The sequence below is a fragment of the Bidens hawaiensis genome, unplaced genomic scaffold, assembly GCF_021521415.1.
Source record: "Bidens hawaiensis isolate Kalapana, Puna unplaced genomic scaffold, B.hawaiensis_p1.1 tig00007719_1, whole genome shotgun sequence".
NCBI lineage: Eukaryota > Viridiplantae > Streptophyta > Magnoliopsida > Asterales > Asteraceae > Bidens > Bidens hawaiensis.
In genome coordinates, this window is record NW_027491535.1 from 126,618 (window position 1) to 144,534 (window position 17,917).

The 17,917-nt window shown below is 34.8% G+C and overlaps 2 protein-coding genes and 1 pseudogene across 3 annotated transcripts; 2 read left to right on the top strand and 1 right to left on the bottom strand.

Annotated features, from left to right (window-relative positions):
- Positions 1-552: 552 nt before the first annotated feature.
- Positions 553-1,699, bottom strand: LOC143635801 (peroxidase N1-like; annotated as a pseudogene). Its single transcript, XR_013154125.1, has 3 exons — positions 1,367-1,699; positions 1,097-1,259; positions 553-1,006 (listed from the first exon to the last, which is right to left on the bottom strand). The product of XR_013154125.1 is annotated as a peroxidase N1-like (transcript).
- Positions 1,700-1,972: 273 nt separating this feature from the next.
- LOC143635802 (uncharacterized) lies at positions 1,973-2,643 on the top strand. The gene is made up of 2 exons (XM_077103543.1): positions 1,973-2,056; positions 2,164-2,643. Exons 1-2 carry the CDS (start codon positions 1,973-1,975, stop codon positions 2,641-2,643), a joined length of 564 nt encoding a protein of 187 aa, XP_076959658.1.
- Positions 2,644-16,290: 13,647 nt separating this feature from the next.
- On the top strand, positions 16,291-17,461 carry LOC143635791 (peroxidase N1-like). Its single transcript, XM_077103533.1, has 3 exons — positions 16,291-16,681; positions 16,798-16,960; positions 17,043-17,461. Exons 1-3 carry the CDS (start codon positions 16,292-16,294, stop codon positions 17,459-17,461), a joined length of 972 nt encoding a protein of 323 aa, XP_076959648.1. The 5' UTR covers position 16,291.
- Positions 17,462-17,917: the final 456 nt, after the last annotated feature.

Here is a 17,917-nt window from a genome sequence, read left to right on the forward strand (position 1 = left end):
CGTGGCAATTGGTCACATTTGGCTTCGCCTCACGGGCATGGCTAGTATATGTCACATTTTTCATTAAGTGTGGCTATATGTTGTGATTTTTAGTCACATGAATCAAATACCGTGACGGTTGATTATATTTGATCACACTTTAAGAATCTATTTTAGTTATTACAAAACCAATAAGAATCTTAGTTCTTATTGGTATTTTCAATTTATATACTTATTTTATCTGATGTGCTAGACATTTGAATGATGGTTCAAGCTCAGGTTTTGAGGGTGCTTGATTAATTACGCTTGCTCCTCTCAAATGCTTCGTCTGATCGTCTCTTCCAGTTGATTTCTAAACGTTAAGTTTTCAATCAATAATCATTTGTTCCTAGCGATTTTCAAGTTCTACAATTGTGTTTGTTCTGATCTATGATTGCATATGTTCTTTATATTTTCCGGTTCGAGCAACAGACTTTTCATAAGCAATTCAATCTTTGATCTTATTCCACACTTAAACCAAATCAATACAATTTTCAATGCAAATACATAATTCTATTAACAACTTCTAAATCATGTTAAACTGGCCAACCAACTTACCAGCATTCATATCAGTTGGTTGCAGTACACACTCTACGAATTTCACCTTGTCTCCCTGTTTTCACCTCAATATTTCCCATCTTCACCATCGCTCGTCCAAACTCCGCATTGAATCTAGATTTAGTTTGCCCACTTCCTCCCAAAAACCTTTGTACAAACCTTTGTGTCCTCCGATCACTCCACAGTTTTGCATCGGATTCAATAACTCCCCGCCCCTTCCTCAAGTTTTCGTAAAATGAATTGCCAAAACTGTTGATGCTACCTGTATCTAGGGCCACACGCCTTAACGCATCACCACCATTCGGGCAAAGTGCTCGAAGCTGTGGTAGGAATGCTCGGTTTATATCAGGGTCGGGCCCATTGGTATTGTTGAAGTTCTACAATCTGTAGCTAAATAATGCACAAGCTGCTGTTCCAATCGTGTGTCCACCTGGTAAACATAAAATAACAATTTAGTCATATATAAGGTAATAACATTGTATGTAGTAGTTATACATGATGCATTTTGTGTTCTACTTACCCACAAGAGTAACGAGATCTTGAGTGTTTAGACCTTTATCAGCAAATTTACTAATTTGGACGCTAATAGGGTCGTTAAAGGCAGGCAAGTTTGCAGTATCCGATGCTTGTGAAATCAATCCATCTCTACGTCCTAATGGTACCTTCCAACTACGTCCACTAGTCTACAAGATCATGTCATAAAAGACGATTATTGACCATGGTTTAGCATATAACTACAAGTTGTTAATGTACAAATACCATCATAAGGGATTAAGAAAAGTCTACTTACCAGGGCGACAGAATCACGGGCAGCTAGGGCAACAATATCCGCACATGAGACAACTCCTGGACAGGTAGTTTCAAGCTGGGACTTTGCAGCATCAATAACATCAAAGCCTCTCAAGAGAGAGTTTGGCCCTGCTGTCTTCTCGGTTGATGTTCCGTTAATTAGTATAGATGCATCACAACCATTGACAAAGCAGTCATGGAAGAACATCCTTAATAAACCAGGTGCGATTGTTGGGTTGGCTTGGACTGCAGACTGAACCGCTGACTGAACAATGGATTCAACTCTGGGGCAGGTGTACCTATAGAAGCCAACACGAGTGCCTTTGCCTAGTGACAAGTGTTAGAATATTCTAGACCGATTAGTGTCTACAATCAAGGGAGAGGATCACATAATTAAGGGACAATATTTTCCATGATTAGTTTTTCCATGTTTAGATTATTTTCCTCCTATTTAATTCAATCCCTTGTCTGATTTATTGATATAAGAAAAATATTCAATTTCCTCTGTATCTGTCTGTACCTTTCATCATGGTATCAGAGCATAATCCTGGAAATTCATAAGCTCATCAAAACCCTAGCCAACCATAATTGAAACCTGCAATCAAATATGGCAGACCAAAACACCACTTTGACCAAAATACCCGATGAATTAACCATGCAAATCGCTGCGCTATTAAGAAACGGTCTCGGGGTACAATCAACAACAACCAATTCCGAGAATCTCTCTCTCGGATTTAAACTCGAAAGGGATAATTATGCAATGTGAGCAACCTTGATGAAAAAGGCTGTTGGAGGTAGGGGAAAAGTTCTCACATTACCGGGGAATCATTACTTCCTTCAAAAAGTGATGCAACGTTTGCACGATGGGAACAAGATGATCAATGTGTTTTTACATGGTTAATCCAAAATATTGATGCAAGTTTGGTGAATAATGTCTCGCAGTATCCGACTGCGAAGGCCCTTTGGGATAGCCTTGCGGTTACGTATGGTTCGGAAACAGACTCGCTGCAAGTGTTTGATCTTCACAAAAAGGCAAACTTATTGAGGCAAGGAGGAGATACCTTAGAAGATTGCTGGAACAAACTACAAAAAATCTGGATGACCATCGACAGAAGAGACCCGAACCCGATGAAACACGTTGAAGATATTCAAATCTATAATAACAAAATTCAAGAACAGAGACTCTTTCAATTGTTAATGGCCATTGACGACAAGTTGGAACCAATTAAGCGGGACATCCTGAAAAAAGATCCCTTACCTTCGGTTGAAGCTGCATAAGCGACGATACGGCGAGAAGTAGCAAGACTCAATATTCTAAAACCTATCACCACTGAAACCGACAGGCCATCTGAAATCGGCCTGGGTCTGGTAGGAAAGGAATCAACCGGAAGACCAAAAACCCGTTCAGAGCCACTGCGAGGAAAAGATAAAGAAGATAAATCGAAGTTATATTGTACCCATTGTAAGATGAAAAGACATACTAAGGAGACATGCTTCAAGATTGTTGGTTATCCGGAATGGTGGGAGAAACCGGGGCAGCAGGGCAAGGCGGCCGCCGTCGTTGGAAGCCGGGATGCCGGGGGTGAATCAGAAAAATCGGCGTCTCTGGAACAGGAAGAAGATCTGATTGGTTTTGGTGGTGTGGCTGCTGGGATCGATCAAAAAGATGGAGCAGGTAAAGGGTTTTGGAGAAATCATACTCCAGACCCTTCAATTCTTAATCCCAAATATTTTAGTCCAAACTGTTTTGAGTATGACAAGCATGCCCCTAGTGTTTTTAATCTAAAATCTAAAGCACATCAAACTAGTTCCACACATAACACTAGTTCAAAAAAATTAACTAAATGGATTTTTGATTGTGGAGCTACGGATACTATGACATATGATCATGAAGATTTTTTAAATATGTCTCCCTCATCCAAAACGTATATCGAGACCGCTAGTGGAGAACGGGTTAAGGTCAAAGGAGGAGGTTCAATTGAATTTTCTAAGAAAATGAAGCTAAACAAGTGTCTTTATATCCTAACATTATCTTCAAAGTTATTGTCTGTGAGCCATGTGATGAAAGAATTGAACTGTGTAGTACTAATGTATCCAACATTTTGCATTTTGCAGGACATTCTTACGAAGGAGATACTTGGGCGTGGTACTGAGAGAGGAGGCCTTTACTATGTTGATGAGGTGACTCACAAGGGACATGCCATACTTGCTCACGGAACGGCTGATAGACAACTTTGGTTATGGCATCGTCGTCTTGGCCATCCGTCTTTTGGATACCTTAAGTCGTTATTTCCGAGTCTTTTTTTGAATAAATCCACTGATATGAAGTGTGAAACTTGTATTCTTGCTAAAAATCATAGAGTTTCCTTTGACCAGAGTAATACTCGGGTAAAGTCTGTGTTCTCTTTGATACATTCGGATGTTTGGGGTCCAGCTCCAAATTCTAATAAAAATCAATTTAAATATTTTGTGTTGTTTGTTGATGATTTTTCTCGAATGACTTGGGTATATTTTATGAAACATAAATCAGAGGTTCCTGAAAAATTCTTTATGTTTTATAAAATGATTCAAACACAGTTCAACAAGAAAATACAAATTCTTCGCTCTAATTACGGTGGAGAGTTTGTAAATCAGTCAATGAAAAATTTCTTTCAGGAAAATGGTCTTATCCATCAAACCACGTGTCCCAACACACCTCAACAAAATGGTGTTGTTGAACGAAAAAATCGAATTTTACTTGAAAAATGTCGTGCTATGATAATTGAATCTCAAACTCCTGAGTATTTCTGGCCTGAATCAATAGCAACGTCCGTATACCTTCTTAATCGTCTTCCAACTCAAATTCTAAAACATAAAACTCCTTTACAAACACTAGCAAGTCAAGTCCCTATTCCTTCTGTCTTAACCCTATTACCACGTGTCTTTGGATGTACAGTGTATGTCCATATTCCCAAGACTGATAGGAATAAACTTGAACCTTGCGCAGAAAAGTGTGTGTTTGTAGGATACGCCACTCATCAAAAGGGGTATCGGTGTTATAATTCAGTCACTCGTCGTGTCCATGTTACTATGGATTGTGACTTCTTGGAGTCCGAATACTATTTTTCCGACCAATCTAGCGTTCCAGGGGAGAGAGTTAGGGAATCTCTAGATTGGTTAGGTCACCTAAGTTGTCCCGACCAAAGTTGTTCCGATGCTGTTCCAACAGAGCGGGTAGATGGAGCCACCGAGTCTCTCACGACCAACATAGATGGGGCTGACAAACCAGTTTACACAACCAATGAATCTACTTCGGATGATGTCCAACAAGAGGTAAATGAATCTCCTGATATTTTTGATGATCATTTAAATAGTCGTGGTGACAACCCAGTTCCAGAAACTGAACCAGAAGAACCACAGTCTCGTGTTCCAGAAACTGAACCAGAAGAACCACAGTCTCGTGTCCTTCCTCCAAGGAAAAATAGAGGTGTGCCAGCGGATCGATACTCGCCAGAACATGTGTCTCGGTCCTCTAGGTACCCGGTAAATGTAGACAGGGGGAGAGTTGCTGATGTTGCAAAAGCCTTCTCGGCCACAATCCTTTCAGAAAATATTCCAAAAACAGCTCAAGAAGCAAGTAAGAAGATTGAATGGCAAGAGGCTATGAATACAGAAGTGAAAGCCCTATAAAAAATGACACATGGGAGAAGTGTGTGTTGCCTGCAGGAAAGAAACCGGTTGGTTGCAGGTGGGTGTTTACCATCAAGTGTAAAGCTGATGGAACGATTGAACGATATAAAGCGAGGTTGGTAGCTAAAGGATATACCCAAACATATGGCGTCGACTATTCTGAAACTTTTTCTCCGGTTGCCAAAATTGATACTATCAGGGTGTTATTTTCAGTTGCAGCAAACAAAGATTGGCCACTTCACCAGTTTGATGTTAAAAATGCTTTCCTACATGGAAATCTAGAAGAGGAGGTATATATGGAAGCCCCACCGGGTTTTTCTGATGGTTTTAAAAAAAATGAGGTGTGCAAACTAAAAAAGGCTTTATACGGGCTCAAACAATCTCCGCGTGCATGGTTTGGAAGGTTTACTATGGCTATGAAGCGATATGGGTACAAACAGAGTAATGCTGACCATACCCTATTCTTAAAGAGGATGGGAGATTTAGTTACATGCCTAATAATATATGTTGATGACATAATCATCACAGGAAGTGATGAAGAAGAAATCATTTCACTTCGAAAGAATCTATTTAAAGAATTTGAAATGAAGGATCTTGGAAGGCTAAAATATTTCCTAGGGATTGAAGTTCTCCGGTCAAAAGGGGGAATTTTCATTTCTCAACGGAAATATATTCTGGACTTGTTGGCAGAAACAGGTATGGTAGATTGCAAACCAAGTGACACTCCAATGGTAGTAAATCATAAACTTAAGATTACTGAAGGGGCTGAGCTAGCAGATCGTGAAAGATACCAAAGGCTGGTAGGAAAACTAATCTACTTGGCTCATACCAGACCAGACATTGCCTATGCTGTTGGGGTGGTAAGTCAATTCATGCATCAACCTCAGTTAGAGCATATGGAAGCAGTTATGAGAATTATAAGATATCTTAAGGGTACTCCAGGAAGAGGTATAGTGTTTAAGAACAATGGACACTTGGATGTTAAAGCGTTTACTGATGCGGATTGGGCTGGAAGTCCAAATGATAGAAGATCTACTGCAGGATTTTTTACCTTAGTTGGAGGAAACTTAGTCACTTGGAGAAGCAAGAAACAGAAGGTAGTGTCTCTATCAAGTGCAGAATCAGAATTCAGGGGCATCGTTAAAGGGATCACAGAAATTCTTTGGCTTAAAAAATTGATGAACGAGATTGGTTTTCCTCTAAATCTCCCAACTCAGTTAATGTGTGATAACAAAGCTGCAATTAAAATTTCAGAAAATCCTGTCCAACATGACAGAACGAAGCATGTCGAAATAGACAGACACTTTATAAAAGAAAAAATTGAAGATGGCACCGTGGAACTTCCTTTCATAAGGTCTGAAGAGCAGTTGGCGGATATTCTTATGAAAGCGGTTGCAACAAAAATTTTTGAAGTAATGTTGTGCAAGTTGGGTATTGAAGATCCCACTACACAACTTGAGGGGGAGTGTTAGAATATTCTAGACCGATTAGTGTCTACAATCAAGGGAGAGGATCACATAATTAAGGGACAATATTTTCCATGATTAGTTTTTCCATGTTTAGATTATTTTCCTCCTATTTAATTCAATCCCTTGTCTGATTTATTGATATAAGAAAAATATTCAATTTCCTCTGTATCTGTCTGTACCTTTCATCAACAAGGTTGTGAATGAGGCTAGCAGGAGAATCATCAAAGCAACCATTTTGCTTATGGAAGAAACCTCCATTACTAACAATAAGTGCAGATGTTATTTGAGTGCCTAAGGTTAACTAAACGCTTTTCGTAAATGAGGTGGTGATGTTGAGACATATCAGGGAGCGCGGTATTTATAGTCATTATGTGTGAATGAATGCCAGCCATTTGGTTATATATAAAAAGAGTTTAATTAAACTTGAAATTTTTAAAAACAAGTTGGACCTGGATCACAGACACAGCTAGCTGTATTTAGACAGTTTCAATTCAAAGAGAATGAAGTATTACAGTTTATATAAACCCTAAAAACCAATTAATATGACGAATTAAAAAGCCGGCTTTCATTATCTAAAACAAGCCAGGTCAAAGAGAAACACACCAATCCATTGAAAGAATTAATGTTTATATTGGATTAGGTAACACTAAATAATAAACAAAAATACTTGTATTCAAAACACGGTTGCTTGTAGAAGTGTAGAAAAAAAAAATGAAATACAATTATATGTTTAGGGTTAGGTTAAAAGAAGAAGTTTTGTTTTCCTAAGAAGGCTAGAAAGGAGGTTATTTTAGTCTAATACTTTAATATTAAACCCACTTACTTTAATCTTAAAATCCACTTATATTAATTTCAAAAACCCACTTACATCTTCACCTATCTTCTACAACCACCATCACTCCACCGCCCATCGGCACCCACCGCCGCCACCTTGCCGGAAAAGTCGTTGGAAAGTCACCAGAAAACATTCCCCGAGAAATTTTGCTAGAAAAATCGTCGAAAATTTCACCGAAAAGTCGCCGAAAAAAATCACCGGAAAACGGCCGCTGAAAAAACACAATGAAAAAACTATGAAAAAACGCACAATGTAAAAAACGTACACAATGGAGAAAACACTATAAAAAAACATAATGACAAAAACACAATTGTGTGACACAATGTAAAAAGCACTATGGAAAAAAACACAATGAAAAATACAATTGTATAACACAATTTTGGTAAAACACAATATGTAAAAAAACCCATTATTTTTTTAATTTTTATATAACAATATGGTACACATATAAAAGATAAAAAGACACTCGTTATTATGGTGAATTTGTTTTTCAATAAAAATGTCGTAAAAAAGGTTATGAGCGTTTTAAAATGATGGGGAAATTTGCCATGTGCTTTGCATATGGAGAGAGAAAGTCAATAAATGTGTTATTTCTTTTATGCATTTCCCCTTATTTTCACACTTGATTTCCCTCTAAACTAATTTCAACCCTTCATGTTCAAAATCAATAGACTAGATTACTTTTTATCCTTCCTACAAAAACCATACTTCCTATTGTAACTTAACCCCGTATATTTAATTGAAACCGTAAAAAACGTGCATATATGGCTAATTTTAACAATTTGTAGAATATTTGTTAATTAAATAGTGCAAGTGCCGGCCACTATCAGAATTTCTTTCAGAAAAGTTGTTTTTTCCAAAAGTGCTTTAAAAAATGGTGAAGTTTTAGAGGGTGTTTAATTTTTTGCTTGGTTATTTTGTAAACTATGCATTATGAGAGTTGTGAAATGTTAAATGTTACATAATCAAGTATGATATTTTCACGTTTCACACAAGTTTGATGTGTTATTGTGAATGTGCTGGATCATATGGTTATTAACACTTTAAAATCATAATAAATAACTAGCAATTTAATCTGTTCTAACTTGTATGAGTTAGATACATTTTGAGTCAATTCACTCATTGATCAATAACAGTTTGCAACAGAAATTTAAACAAAAAAAGCAAAGCATTCATATAAGGCAAGCGTCGTTTTCAATTGAAATCACATATTACAATTACATATTGCTTTCCCTCACCTTTAGTTCATCTAATGTGTTTTTAGTACACAATAATTTTTACAGAGGTGTTCGTGAAGTGTTGGACCTCTTCTTCACACTTTATACAAAACGAATGTGCTGATGATCTAAGCTTTGAACACCTTGAAAATAATATAGAAATAACAAGCTTTGAACATGGTCAAACAATAACGAAAACCCGATTCATATTGACTTGCCTTGGTCAACCCGAATTATAATCCTATCTCGACACAAAATCCATTCCACATAAGTGACCCAAATAAATGAGTTCTTACAAGTATTGCATCTGGCCCAATAAAAAGTCTAGCAACCAAAGTAAATAGCCATTTTTTTAACATGCCCAACATTTAATTAAGCAACATAAAGAAAATAATTAGACATTTAGACCTGTTGCCACATTAATTTTTAACCTGCTGCTTTTATCTTCATCACCTAAAGGCCACACACAAACCCTAAAGTCAAATTTCACCAGCCACCACTTTTCCGGCGCCGATTTTTCGGTGAACCCTCTCCGGCCAAACACTACCATAACTCCTATCTTTTCTTCATCAATCCGCCGTCACACTAGCAATGATTTAGCTATTAATGTCAAACAAGCAACTATTTTAAAGTTCAAACAGTTCACAAAAGCAAATCACACCTGGGGTTCGAGCATGCAATAAAACAGTAATCTCATGTCATTTAATAGATTAATTGTCAATAATCAAATCAGGTTGATTAACTAGTTAAACCGTAGGCATCCATAATCGCTAACAGACGACATTGGCTATTAAACAGTCCCTACCAGTGTGACTCAACTGAGGGCAATTGTATGCCTCATCACATTCAAATTAATCAATACAACCCTTGGAACACGTATCACAGCAACTGACAAACTAGTCGCTTTGATCGAAATAAACCTAAACCTACTGAATGCACAATAATACCAAATATCAATGCTCATAGATCAATAATAAACGATTACAATTAGTTTGTCCTTAAAACATGAGAAAAAACTTTAAAGATACAATACTCTACATCCCGGGTATGACTCGAGAAGATTAGCCGCTCATCGTCTTCATTAGATCTTCAATTATGATGAGGAAAGCCATTAGGATTGATTTAGAGATGATTGGTAGCCCTGGAATTCACCCAAAATTGCCAAACAGCGGCTGAAAGTTGCAATAACTTATTTGGGTTCGTTAAATAGAAGATATAAACCAAAACCCGTTTTTTATGTTCATCGCGTATCGCGATTGACATATACCCATTTCATTGCAATAAGGGACCAAAGATCATCTCTACATCAATCCTAATGGGGATGTTCACGAGCTGAATTGATCGGCTGAACGCATGCTTGCTCATACTTGGTTTGGTTTAAAAGCGAGCCGAATCGAGTTGATTGAATTTAAATAAACAAGCGATATTTTTATGCTTGAACTTGGTTTGGTTTAAACCGAGCGCCTTGGTTCGGCTTGGTTTTGCTTGATTTTGTACTAAGGTTTCAATTTTAAATTTCTAAAATTTCAAAAAATCATTAATTCAAGACTTTCAACTCTAAGTTGTCTAAACTTCCAACTTAAAAATGAATAAAACTCAAAGTTAATAACAAAACATATATAAAACAGGTAGGATTAAAATTTTAACTTTGAAATCAACACAAGAGACGGAAATTTTAAAAACTTTAAAAAATAGTATACTTTTATATATATATACACATAAAATTCATATATAAAACTAATAAATAAAAAATAGTTCGAGCAAAACGAACTGAACACAACCAAACTGAGTAAGGCTTTGCTCGTGCTTGGCTGTTTTAAACAGAACCGAGCCATGGCTCACTTCCAAACCGAGCCGAAATCGAACGAGCATTTGTCAAGCAATTTTCGAGCGAACGACAAACGAGCGGCGAGCAGTTTGAACAGTCCTACTCCTTTATTACATAAACCGTTTCTTTTTGATAATATTAAATTTTTAAAGAAAATACTAATAAAACAAGTTTTATTTATTATTCTTTATTTTACAAACTTAAAATCTAATTATGTAAATTTTGTTTTCTTTTTCAAATAGCTAATGAAAGTCAAATTAGTTGCATTATAGTAATTAATGTATTTTTCGAACTCCAAATAATTGTTACATATTTTAGAATTTTTTAAAAATCATTTACATATGCAATACTTTTTTTTTCACATATAATATGTATAGATATTTAAGAATTTTATGTATTGATATTTTTCAATACGTATAGTAAACGGGTTCTATGCTAGTCTATATATGTATTAAAATTTTAAAGATTTGAGAGTACAAAGAGGAGAGATGGGTAGAAAAAAAAAGTGAAGTCATAGAGCTACTAATCTTTTTCTAATTTTAGTACAGCCAGAGCTAGGATATCAAGGATCACTAATGGATCGATAACTATTGCACTTGAAGAACAGAACGCGATGACTTGGGCCACCCATTCAAGAGGAAGCCCATCAAAGGCGGATCTAGCAATTTTTGCTACGAGGGGAAAAAATGGATCGGGTAAAAAAAATGGGAGCCGGGTCAAAGGGGACAAGGCCGGCCGCATCATTTTATAGACCAAAAGCAGGGTGAATTTTCAGAGTCGGTCTTTCCTTAATTTCATCATTATAAATGATAAACACAATTATATAAGAGAACAAAAAATAAGTATATCGTTTTTTACTTGTGAAGATATCACTAATTCACTAAATGAGTAAATGACTAAAAAGATAAAAGAAAATTTGACAAAAAAAAAAAAACAAAACAAAACATGAATAACGATTATGTAAAAAGTCATAAAAGAAAAATAAAATTTAAACACACATCGCACGGCTGAGCTGATTTGAGTCTATAAATCCATCAAACATTTAACTAATTTGAGCCTTGAGCTTAAAGTTTTGTAGGTCGACAATTGAACTAAAATAAGAAAATTTGGTCGTTAACTATACTACGGATATGGGTTAGCCACAAGTACTTGAACGAAAATAAGAAAATTGGGTCTTCGAGCTTGGATTTTTGTCGGGTGGGCACTTGAACTAACATAAGAAAATATAGTTGTTATTATGTTAACTACACCATAATATGGGATAGACGCATGTGACGGTGGGCCTATGCCCACCCAAATTAAGCGTTGTGTCCGTCTATGAAACCCACAACTGTGAAAATCCCATAACTCAACCCAAAATAAATTGTTGCATGCGAGACTCGAACGTGCCACGACCTCCTATAAGACGACCTGCTATAAGAAAATGCCATGAGTACAGCTACTGTATCAAATCTAGATTGAAAGGGTAAAGCCAAGTTCAGGACTTTCTCACCAATCCGAACGTTACGTGAATATGATATCAATGTTCATAAATTCAACTTATAATTATTATGTACTGTAAAAGTCTGGCGCTGACTAATATATTAATTATATATAAGTAACTTGATATGGTTGACATTGTGCTTGTCAAAGGGCTTTTTTTAATATTAAGGTTAAGAAATTTCAAAATGAGGAACATTTCTCCGATGTGGAGCAGCCGACAAATAACTATCGCCATAACTAAAAGGTGTTTGGTGGTTGGTACAATTGGACTTTTCTTCTATAAAAAATAAAAATTTAATCACATTTGATTTAAAAAATGGTAGGTTTTACATAAATCCCGTTTTGAATCATCAATTTAAAATTAACACAAGAAGTATATGTAAAAAACTAAACTGTGTTTAAATATGATGTATCAAGTTAATAACTTTAGTCTTTAGATATAACACGTGTGTAACACTACAAAACAAAACAAAGGACAAAATGTTAACAATAAGCATATTCATTGTAAGTCCTTAAGTGAAAGTGTGAACTGTAATTCGTGAGTGATACACCATCGGAAAACATGGAATGGGCAATAATTTATCAACGGGTTATCTATGGACTGCAACGGGATGAACAAAGGGTTATCCGTGCTCGTTCCTTGTTCGCCCAATACTCCAAATTGTTGTTAAACATACCGCATGCATGGAAAGCCTTAGCCATTCGCTTAGGAAGAGATGAATGGTAGGGCCCATTTATGCGATTAAGTCTTTTGTATTATTTTGCTTTATTATCAGTTGTGTCTTACGCTTTCATTTAATCTTCTATGTATGTTTGAGCCGAATGCCACATTGTTAACAAAACCAATTTGGGTCCAAATCTATACTGTATAATAAATAAAGCTTTTTAAATGCCACATGGCATCACCAAAGTGTTTTTTACAAAATCTTTCCTCCTCTCTCTCATATTAAATACATTCTTTCTTATTAATAGTTTTGCATTTTATTTTTTTTCTTTTTAATATTTTTTTTCTCTTTTTAATAATTTTTTCCTGGCTTAAAAAATTAAATACCAACATAAATATGTTATTTTGTTTATCTAAATATATTGTATTAGTTATTAATATTAGGTTTTATAAGTAACTAATTTTTACATTGATTGTGAATAATGATTGTAAAAATTAAGGTTTTAAATATATTATATTAGTTAATTAATATTAAGGTTTTATAAGAAATGATATTATTGGTTGAAGAGGCAAGGTTAACTTAAATTTAAAATTTCAATAAACTTTAATTTATTAAATATATATGATTATTAACTAAATTATAAGTTTTTTTTTCTTTCAAACCCTTAAAAGACAAATTCACTATTGATGTATTCTCAGTGTTTATGTTAATTTAAACGAGCGGGTTTCTTTAAAGTATCAAACATGGTTCAGATTAAAACAGTTTATGATTAGAATAAGTTTTGGCCCACGGGTTAGTTTAAAAAAGTAGTCGTTTACAAATTCTTTTTTTAGTTGACCATTTAATCAACCCATAATTATGTTAAGTTCATCATCTTAAAAATCCACAAAAAAAATATAAATACTAGACTACATGTTTTGGAATACAAATGTTAGACATTAGCATGATGTTAATCAGATGACAAATTGACTTTATTATTGAAGATTTCAAAAATATATATTTGTTTAGTGAATGAGTTGTCATTGCATAAAAAAATGAGGTCGTTCAAGAAAATTAACAAAAGTCTACTATCCATGTTTTCGGGAGATGAAAAATATTACTATTCTTCATATGGGATCTATCAGACATAAAATGATGCGTTACAAGAAAGTATTAGTTTCCAAATGTTTTAAATGGCCTCAAAATCTAAGGTTGTCAAGTCATAGATTAGTCATAAAAGACAATGATGAAGTGATGTTGCTTAAAACATTAACTAGAAAATTGGTCTATGCAATGAAGCTAAACTGCATATGAAAATACAATATGATAATCGTGCTATAGAAGTCGAAATCATATCCAGAAGTAATATTACAACTCATGCTTTTGTTCTAAAAAAAATCTACACCTTTAGATAAAATAATTAATTTTACAAAGAATGGAATTTCAATTTTATTTTTGTTTCGCAATTAATACTAAAAAAAGCCAAGGCCAATCAATATAGATGGTTGGTTTGTTTTTAGACAATTTATGTTAGCTCATGGTCAGTTATATGTTGCATTATTTAGAGTTAAAAACAGAAACAATGTGAAACTATTAAGTTTTAGTATAGAAAGTAAATTTACAAATAAAACTACAAATATTATGTACAAAGAAATATTTAGAAATTTATAAATTTTCTAATAACTTTTTATTTCTATATTGTGTAATGTATAATTTATTAAACCATATAATATATCTTTATATTTGTTGAACATATTTTTTGTATTTCACATTGTGTTATTATTTAAATAAATTTATTTATTCTAACCCGTGTGCTACACGGGTAGCTAACCTAGTCTAATTAATATATTAAAGGAACATTTGTTTTCCACATAGCCTTCAAATATGTCATCCACATGGGATGCCAACTAATCAATTTCCATTTATACATATTCCATCTAATTAACTAATTTTTTTAATTACCACTCCTTCAATTTAATACATTTTTATGTTAAATCACATAACAACTAATGCATATATAATATTTATTAATTACCTCAATTAAACCAATTATGACTTTTTTAAAATTATATTATTAATAATTTCTAATTACCTCAAGTTAGTTATTACCTAAGAAATAATAACTGGGTTCAACAGTTTGATCAATTTGCTGATTTTTTTTGACATATGTATTACGGATTTACGGGTCAAAAGTGTATAGTCTAGTATTAAAACAAGACGATTTTTTCACATGACATCATTCTAGAGCTTCTACATAGCATGTTACGTAGATGCCATGTGAGCAGCTTCCTATTTTATCATCTCTTCTTTTAAACACAATATGGGACACGGACCTTTTACTTATGCTGTAAACCATGACTCAGTTTTTTATTGTTTTTTAACTACTCGTGTATCTCACATACTCTATCCTAGTTGAAATAATATAGAATGCATGGTCATGCTTTTACTATAAAAGGTAAGCACCGTAGCACAACTTAACCTTTTGCAAATTTCATATTCTCTCTCTCTCTACTTTATTCATTCAACAACTCTTCACTTACTATATTAGCAAATACACAAACACTAAAAGATCTGAGATCTAGCTTGGTTGTAGATGATTTCTGCTAGTCTAAAACTAAGATTGATTCAAAAACTTGTTGTTTGATCCATTAAAGAGACCTACAATTAATGAGACCTACAACGGGACCTACACGAATACTTGTACAACTCAAGCAAATCCCAAGTTGAAAAAGCAAAAATTTTCGGGATACCTAACACCAAGTCGAGCAGTATCCTTTCCATCTCCATTTTCCACGCTTGGTTTAGACATCTATTATGCAGTAACTAACTAATACAACCCTATTATTTAACTAAAAAAAAGATAATCAACTCAATTATACAAATTTCCTCGGTACACATAACGACTCTAATTGAACATTACAGTTACCTGATGCACAAGAAAAAAAATAATTGACCACATGGCAATATTATTTACCCAATGATAGGAGACTTTTTAAGTAATTATTTTGGATGTCTTACGGGGGTTGGGATTCCTATGAAAGTAAGAGACCTCTTAATGTTAGTAGTAAACTCTTTTATAAGGGGTATTGTGTCATTTCAACTAAATGTTGTGATATTTTCGTAACTATAAAACATAGGAAATCATTAGTCTTCTTTCGGAACACTTTCAAAAACACTGATCATAAACGTAAATAGACAAATATAATATATTCAAGTATATCACTAGTAGCGTATAATTACTAGGAAATGACACTTATTTATTCATACGTACGTATGTAACTTGTTGAAATATTAACACTTATTGATTCATATGTAACTCTTTTGTAATATTATGCTACCGATAGATATTGCGTTTATAATATTCAACTTACAGCTGTACTGAAGATGCTAGCTACTATGATTCACATATATATTCTAGTTTGTGATAAATAGTGGCTACGTAAGGATGTATGTATTTTACATATATTTCTTTCTTTGCTAATTAAGTATGCCAATCAATTACTGTAGGTGAGATGGAACCCACCCAGCATATATCAAGTGTTAAAATTTAGAAAGTTTCTACTTGTGATGCCTTCGTTGCACCACCATGCATGTTTGAACTTGTTGACTTTTCCTACACTTTTGACTCTCTCTATACGCGTATAATGTATATGCATGGTTGGCCTCCAATATGACTGACTATATATATAGACCCTTCTTGTGCATGCCTACTATCCTCATCAACGCATTACGTATTTAGCAGCTTAATTATAGATCAATCATAAAGCAATATAATTATAGCCATGAAGGATAAAACGCCTGTCTTGCTATTTTTCTTGTTAGCCACACTCACCACCTTGGCACTAGGCCAAGGCACCCGCGTTGGCTTCTACAGGACCACCTGTCCAAGGGTCGAGTCCATAGTCCAGTCTGCGGTTCAGTCCGGTGTCCGATCAAACCCAAGAGCCGCACCTGGAATACTCAGGATGTTCTTCCATGACTGCTTTGTCAATGGCTGTGATGCATCTATTCTAATCGACGGTTCGTCATCAGAAAAGACTGCGGTGCCTAATGTCCCCTTGAGAGGCTTTGAAGTTATTGACGCGGCAAAGTCACAGCTTGAAGCCGCATGCCCAGGTGTCGTCTCGTGTGCCGACATTCTTGCACTTGCTGCCCGTGATTCTGTAGTCCTGGTAATTCACTAAATTATTTATTGTCTAATGTTTAATTTATTTTGCATTATTATATATGCATGCTTGCTTAATAATTTGTTACTTAACATGTATAATTATGGGTGTATATGATACAGAGTGGTGGACCAAGATGGCAAGTGCCATTAGGACGTAGAGATGGATTGGTTTCACAAGCATCTGATACCGCAAATTTACCCGCCTTTAATGATCCTATTAGTGTCCAAATCAGTAAGTCTGCGGACAAAGGACTAAACACTCAAGATCTTGTTACACTTGTTGGTAAGTACTCCTAGCTAGCTAATTAAAATATATCATTGATAACAACTAAATTATATATATTAACTGATGATTTGTTTGCCAGGTGGACACACAATAGGAACAGCAGGCTGTGCAACATTCAGTTACAGGCTATACAACTTCAACGGCACCAACCAACCCGACCCGGATATCAACCCCGCATTCCTTCCCCAGCTTCGAGCACTTTGCCCGAATGGTGGGGTTGGGACGGTGCGTGTGGGCTTAGACACGGGCAGCGTTACCCGCTTTGACAACTCCTACTTTGCAAACTTGAGGAATGGAAGGGGGGTTCTTGAGTCCGATGCAAAGCTATGGAGTGATCCGACAACGCAAAGGTTCGTACAACGGTTCCTGGGGATTAGAGGCCTTCTTGGGTTGAGATTTGATGTGGAGTTTGGAAGATCCATGGTGAAGATGGGTAACATTGACCTCAAAACTGGAACTCAAGGCCAAATCCGAAGGCTCTGTACTGCTACCAATTGATCATGTTTTAAGTATCAAGAAAGTTATTATTAATTGTTGATATTTATTTTGTCATAATTATTAAAGAAATGATAGTATCAAATTAATTCAAGTATTCATTTCACTTCTAGCTAGTTTGAAATTAAACAATTTGAGGATTAATATAAAGATCAGTATTGCTCATCAAACATGCATATATATATACCATGCAATGCAGCGTTGTTATATATTATCAACTTAATCAACGTCAAATGTTAATTCATTAGCATTTTCCACCAAGTGTAGTATATATTTTATTCCTGCTTAATTCAAAAGTCTTTTTTTTATATTTAATTTTCCAAATCAAATTTGCATATTTTAAAATCTTTAAAATAAATATAAGTTTAGCAATAGTATTAGGATTGTTTAAGTTCAGGTGTTTGGAGTCCATAGAATCTCATTGACAATCACCTTAAGGTTTATAATAGTTAATTATGA